The following is a 7,410-nucleotide window of genomic DNA, read 5'->3' as shown; positions in this document are numbered from 1 at the left end:
AAACTAAATAAGGCACTAAAGAAAATAAGTCTGTTCCAATTGTACAACGTAAAGGGAAAAGCAAGTGGAAAGTCTTAGAATTTGGGGATTTCCAAAAGCCATTGTCACTAAAGATTAACATCCGCCCTACTGAGTATTTTAAACTATATTGTTAACAATGCTCAACCCCATTAAAGTTGGGAGAGCTGACAGAACTTTGATGGCACAGAATGCTGATAATAATCCTTATACAATGCAATATAACAATGCGTAGTAATAATCCTATATAAAATGCCAAAAAATGAATATTATCTTTTAAGTCAATCTTATTGTTACATCAGATTGTATACAATGTTAAATAACTCATCCATTGGTTTCCAGTATACAGAATAATCAATTGCTTGGAAAAGTGCTTCTCATCTGAGTCATCAACATACCTACTTTCCTACTTATCAGGACATTGGTTTACTCATGGAAATTAAAAGCCCATGTCAAGTAATTCCTAGGAGAACATCTGCAACTGTAGATGTTGTCCTGTACAATAAACACAACTATTTATACAGCAGTTTTATTACTAAAATCTGTACCTGTATTTCTGCAGACTTATGTGGTTACTTGTTTCATCTGCTAAGTGGATTTAATGAACCCATGCCCATAATTTAGTGTGTGGTATTTGTACCATGTAATATATGCTGGTCTTGAAGTATTGTTATACATCACAAAAAATCAAATTTGATACAAGAAAAGAAAGAGCCAGCTAGTCTTACAATGGCAGATAATATAAAAAGCGGAGATAGCATTTACTTGGCCACTAAACAGTGGATCCCGTGGAAGGCTTTAGATGATGTCTGCTAAATATTTGAGTATAGTAAAAAAAGAAAAAAACTTTCATATGTTTTATACCTTGAAGTTATGAAAAAAATATTTATGTGTAATGTAGACTGGTCTATAGGCTGGTAGACACTTTTGGTAATGTGTGTATTTTTTAAACAGGGAATTAAAACTCCTAATTTTTTTTGCTCTGGCCTGCATTCTCTAATACAGTGCTTCTCAACCAGTATTATGTGGAACCCTAGGGTTCCTCCAAAGGTTGCTAGTGGTTCCTTGAGAAATGTACAATTTGTGTCTCTCTGGTCAGTTTAATTGATACTAATGGCTAGCTGTAAGGATGTTATTTTTCCCACTGGCCAGCACTGTAAGAGGCATTCTTCCAATCATTCACCACACTAATGTACTGTGAGCTGTAGATATAGTAATTATAGCAAAGGCTCCCCAAAGACCTCTAGGTTATTTAAAGGGGTTTCCTCATGTTAAAAAAGGTTGAGAAACACTGCTCTAGTATGATGTTGCACAGATTATAGTAATGTTTTAACATTTTTGTTATTATTAGTCACATATTTTGTGAAGAAAGAAGAAAAAGTGCTTAACTAATGATGTTTATTAGGATGTTTCCTAATTTGGGCAAAATCTGTTTTCTAGCCAATATCATATTATGGTTCATTTATTTTACAATTTACTGTTTTTATTTTTTAGTAATGTTTATTGGGAGCTAAAATAAAAAATCAGCAGGGCAACTAGAGAAAGAACATAGTTAAATGGTACATTTTTTGCATTTTCGAGAGAACAAGCTAAAAAAAAGGTTCTGGATTTTCATAGGAAGGAGGAATATATCAGTCATTATGGTTAGGAGTATTATAAAGCTGAACTCCAGACAGAAAATACAGAAATGATAATGCTCCGCATTCATTAATTTATCATTAAATATAACTTGTTTAAATTAATTTAAAGAAAAAAGTTACATTTCCGTATAAACCATCAATGTAATACAATATATAAAGTCTCCCTCAAAGAAGGGTTACAGTTAGAGATTAGGAACAGAACATTATTCAGGATGAGTCTTGAAACATCCTGGGCTATAGATGGATGAGCTCTATCTAATTAAAATAGAAGACCAAATGACTACTGGAGCAGTGAGAGAATACTTGTGAATGGCAGAAAAAAGATGCAGAGGAGAAACAAAAGAGCAAATCACAAAACAAATAGAAGAAGAAGAAAAGATCAAGAGACTGATTTATTAAACCAGTTCTGGACCAGTTCCCTCCCAGGTTTGCTTGATTAACAAGGTTCCCCCATGATAGTCTATCTTCTGCAGTCTTGGAGAGCTTTATTAAACCAGGCCCAGTAAGAGAGGAAAAAGATGTTGTGGGAGTGGGGGGAGCCATGGGTGTAACCATTAATCACCAGAGGCAAGTATGTACATCTGTGGAGTGGGTGGCTTAAAGCTGACCTATGAACAGATATTCCCATCTCTGCTGTTGATCTTTGTAGTTCCTTCAATGTTGTCCTCAAGATTTTTGTTATATCTCTGAATAATGGATATAGTGAAATAGTCAATTGGGAATTTTTGTAGCCCAAACCTTATTTATATTTCTCCTTCAGAACATGTAAATTTACTGTATGTATATTGACAACATGTAATGCTTTGATTGCACACATATTGATAAACTAATTATCTGACTTGTGAAGTTGATTGGTTGGAGCAGATCTAATGTATAGCAAAGAAGATAATACTTGATATCACAAAACATTTTGTATATGTTTGTGAGATAAATTTTGAGATAAATAGATAGACAGGCAGACAGACAGACTAAAACAGTTTTCACAGCTTTACATTTGTTGTTGCCCAGCAAGATATATTCATTTCCCTTGTAATAGGTTACTCATTCTAGTGCTCATGTGTAATTTGTTTTCTTCTTTGGATTTCCTGTTATGAGCTAAAGAAAAATTTCCTTTACCTCCATTCCAGAATCTTTTGTTTTCTTTACTGGCGATAACTTTTTTCCTGTCATCTGTTATTACTTTGGACCCATAGCTCAATTATCTACTCTCTTTAAGAAATCAAATGTTCAGCAGCCTAGATGAATTTGAAAATAAAATAGACACATTTTAGAAAAGACACTGTTTATCATTTTATGTTTTTTCCACTTTTCAGATTACCTTGTTGTTTTTTGGATGTTGTCATGTAGTTCCATATGCAATTACTACTTTCTTATTGGTTTTTCAAGTCAGTTGAGATAATTTATAAGTTCTGTCCTGAAGTTTATGGACCCTTCCAAGTTTACACCAACATATTATGTTATTTTCCTACATGTAATTTTTCAGTTCCATTTGCTGATCTGCTTTGAGATTTCTTTCCTTTTATTGGGAAAGCTAACACGCTGAATCATTTATATACAATAGAAACTTTGTGAGAAGGTGTGTGCTATAATTAAATAACCATATGCCAGGCAGGGTAAACTTTTCAACTTTTCCACTAATCTGTCAGATATATATTTCTTTAACTATGTTTCACCCTGCCACATTATTGCTTAGCTATTAATGGCAGAAGTCTGTCGTCATAACAAATACTGAATGTGTGCATGATGTCAACAGTGTCTGCAATAAACAACCACTGAGAGAGTGCACAGGCCTCTTAAAAGGTTGTCTGATGTTCCAATCTTCAATTAAATTGTAACCATTTGTACCCTTTGTGGCACTCAAAGAAGAAAAGAAATCTGTATATTTAAATTATGTTATCCTGAATATGACAACTTTAATATTTTTCTATGAGAAAGAACTTTGTGATGTACAGTACAACATTTTTCAATGTAATCTACTATCTCTTCTAGAGGTTAGACGACACCTGGAATTTGACTTTGACAGCTTAATACAAGAGGCTAGAGAATCTAACCTACCTAAGACAGGGGATAGAGAGGAGAAAGATTATCCTATGAAAGAGGCAAGTAAATATAATTCACTATGTGAACAACTGTTTGGATTTCAGGGGTTAGTCCTTAAATCTACCTGTTTTTTGGGTTTTTCCTGTAAAAAGTTAAGAAGTGTGTCACGGCCATTCCGTGATAATGTTAAAAACAGTTTTCTGTTTAATTTATTCATACTGAAAATGAAATGTAAGAAAGTTTACTGCTCAGTATTAGGTTAGCCTGAATTGTCTGCAAATTGTGTTTGAGTTGACATACTGTCTTCTTTGTTTTTTTTTTTTCTAAACCCCAACAGAAAGCTAAACCCATATATACATTTTTGTGTTTCTTTACTCCAGGTCAACTTTTTGCAGTAAACTAATTCTGTATCACTGGATTAGTAGTGATCACAATTAAATCCAGTAGTGCATGGGTTGGCAACCCGTGGCTCCTCAGCCTCCTTTTGGCCGCCGATAGGAGATCCCTGATGGGGGATCCCCTTCCTCCCATAGACAGTGCGGAGGAGGGTGATTCACCTTCTGATGTTCCAACAAATAATTCTACCATGGGGTGTGTACAAAGATGTCATAGTTAGGAAAGTGTCACAGCTGTGTTTGTGTATGAATTCTGCATGTCATGTTCTGCAGCCTACATCTCTCCCAGTACAAACCTCTATATCTTCTAAACAGTATGTCCTACCAACCTGAAAGTTTCAGGGTACACAGGGGACCCACACAGCTATTAGTACCTCAAATTTAATCCCCCCACCTTTCAAAATATGAGCATATAATATAATTATAGAAAATAGTTAAAATTGAACATTAGGGTTGCTGTTTTAAAAGTGTGTCTAGAAGCCCTATATTAAACATACAAATTATGGACCCCCGGGGCCACTTACATAGCAAGGAGGTGCGAACCCCAAATTTATACCTACCTTTCACAAAACTAGAAATGTCATACTACACTACCCTGTCCCCTTCCCTACTTTGAACCTCAATTTCTCTGAATTGGGAAGATGTACAAAACCAAAAATGTAGGTGCAAGTGAGGGACACCTGTGACTATCACGCCCTAAAATTTCATTGTTAGGCCATCGCCAGAACATAAAGAACTCTGCCCATCAAAACAAATCTACCCTGTTACACATTGCTGGAGGCTTCTAGCACTGAGCCCCAACTTCTCAGGAAGGGGGGGGAGGGGTACAGATTAACAAAATTATAGGTGCAAGTGGGAGAAACCTGTGGCTACCACCTCCTAAAATTTCATCATTAGGCCATCGTCAGAACATAAAAAACTCTGCCCATCAAAAATATTTACCCTGTTGCTGGAGGCTTCAAGCACCTGAACCCCAATTTCTTCCCTGGTAGATTTATTTCACAGGTAGATTTTTCGTTAGAACACCGGGGCATCCCTGCTGCTGATAGGATCCCTGTGTCCCTGGGTTTTTACCCGTAAACAAACATCAAGGCGCATTATTGCGCCACGTGGGACATGGGACATATAAGGAGAAGCAGCTCCTTCATCTTACTCATCTTGCTCACACAGAAATGCTGATACTAAGGCTGGAGACACATAACCTCAAGAATGGGCAGCAGAATTCAAATGTAAGTTTCTTAAGATTTAATCCTACAATGTAATATTTAACCACCTTGCCGGTATGCCCGTACGAAGGTCGGGCAAAAAAAAATGGCTAGGATGGTTAACCCCGTAATTTTGTCACATCCTTACCTCCACATTTTTATATTCATATTATCTACTAGAACCCCTGTTCGGACATATTTCTGTAAATTACAGGTCTACAATTTAAAAAAAAAAATTCATGAAAAACAGTGGATCACTTTTGGTACAGAAATCTAGACCTCAGTGTAACGCTCAGGTGGTTAATATACATAATTGTGTGTAAACAATTGATATACATAATTATGTAGACTAAATATTAATTTATTTACGTAACTTGATATTAATATTATTATATATATTTTATTACTTATTATTCTATTTATCAATTACCAAATAAATTACCTATTAATTTTGGAAAACAAATTATGATTGCTGGACTTTACATTCCCCCTAGTGTTCTAATTCTGTCTGTATTTTCACGCAATAAGCGTTACTTTTTTTGCATGCTAATTTATTTTACATTGTAGGCCTAAAATTCTTACGCATAACTCCCCGAAATATGTCCAGTATTTATTAAATTTAATACTAAACTTTAAATAAAAAAATCTGTTAAAACAAGGGTGCATAAAAATACTAAAACCTGTAATAAACCTGTACAGTAGCATGTATAATATTTATATAATATATTTATATATATTATACAAAGATTTCTTTGTATTGGACTCAATACAGCTATTTTGTATTGAATCCAATACAAAATTATTTGAATTGCTCGCCGCGCCTCCCACCTGCACCAACGTTACCGGGAAACCCCGGTGAACTTCTCTGCATTCGATGGCCGGGGTTGCCAAAGGAAGAAAGTGTTTTTTTTTTAATGTTTTTGGTGACCTAGAGTATGATCCGAGATTACCGCTTTTTGCGGGTAAAATCCACCCCGAGTGAAATACAATAAATATTGCACAGATTCATAAAATAAATCATGATACTAGGGGCATAGTTCAGTGTTTAATTTATTTCAAAGTAGGCCTACACATGCACATTGCACTTCTGTAGTTTAAAAAAGATTAAAAGTTTATAAGCTGTGTTATGTTTTGTGGCTCCAGATTATTTTTCTTTAGTGGAAGAAGAGGGCAAAATGGCTCTTTTGATAGTAAAGGTTGCCAACCGCTGCACTAGTGTATTTTCTAGAAGGGTGCAGGAGTCATCAACCATCTAGCAACTAGAAAGACACATTTTAAGACATCTATGTTAACCAAACATGACCTGCCTTTATCTGTTTATTCATCCAGAGTTCTCTTTTTTCCTGTATAACTGACTAAGCCTCAGACGTGCTGAATCATGTGCTTCCTAATCAAAATTTTGACTTGTTCACACATTCCAGGAAGTCCTGCTCCCACCTATGCTAGCTCCCTTCCTTAACTTGCTTCAACCCCTAGCTGTTGATCCGCTATCTTGGCTTAAGGCCTGTTTCCACCTAACGCATCCAGTCTAGTTTTAGTCTTGTCTGATTTTGTACCTGCTAATCCAGTTTCATTTGCCATCCACGCCAGTTAACCCAACTCTGGGAGCTTTATTGAAACTGATTTCCGCATGGTGTTTTTCTGGTTTGGGTGGTGCACTTCAAAATAAACAAAATAATCTGGAAACTGCTTTGAAAAGGGTTTAAAGTACACAGTACAGGTTCTGACACTCTGAAATGCAAATTGCAGTTTGGGAAATTCCCATCTGTATAGTTAAATCATTTGAATGCGGCATTTGTTGTTTGCATACGATTATGTTCCCTGTGAACAGTGATGTTGCTTGTCACTCAATATAGGCTCCTTTTTGGGAAAAACAGAATATGTCCCTCTTCCCTCTGGCCTAGTCTCCCCATGGTTCCAATAACTCTTAAAATGTTTGATGAAATTCAAAACTCTGTATACAAAACTCTGTAAAACAAAGTATAATGGCAGAGAAAGACTGTTCTTTTTATATATATATATATATATATATATATATATATATATATATACACTGTGGCCCTGATTTATTAAAGCTCTCCAAGACTGGAGAAGATAGACTATTGTGGGAGA

The 7,410-nt window shown here is 35.5% G+C and overlaps 1 protein-coding gene across 1 annotated transcript in view; it reads left to right on the top strand.

Moving 5' to 3' along the window:
• Window positions 1–7,410, top strand: part of FAM227B (family with sequence similarity 227 member B) — a gene marked incomplete at its 5' end in the record, with an annotated part of 149,187 nt that overhangs the window by 108,086 nt on the left and 33,691 nt on the right. Inside the window, 1 exon segment of the mRNA XM_072402412.1 lies at window positions 3,648–3,757. Within this exon segment, the coding sequence (XP_072258513.1) occupies window positions 3,648–3,757 (110 nt within the window).

This window comes from Pyxicephalus adspersus, chromosome 2 (genome assembly GCF_032062135.1).
Source record: "Pyxicephalus adspersus chromosome 2, UCB_Pads_2.0, whole genome shotgun sequence".
Taxonomy (NCBI): Eukaryota; Metazoa; Chordata; class Amphibia; order Anura; family Pyxicephalidae; genus Pyxicephalus; species Pyxicephalus adspersus.
This window is presented reverse-complemented; position numbering and strand designations above follow the sequence as displayed.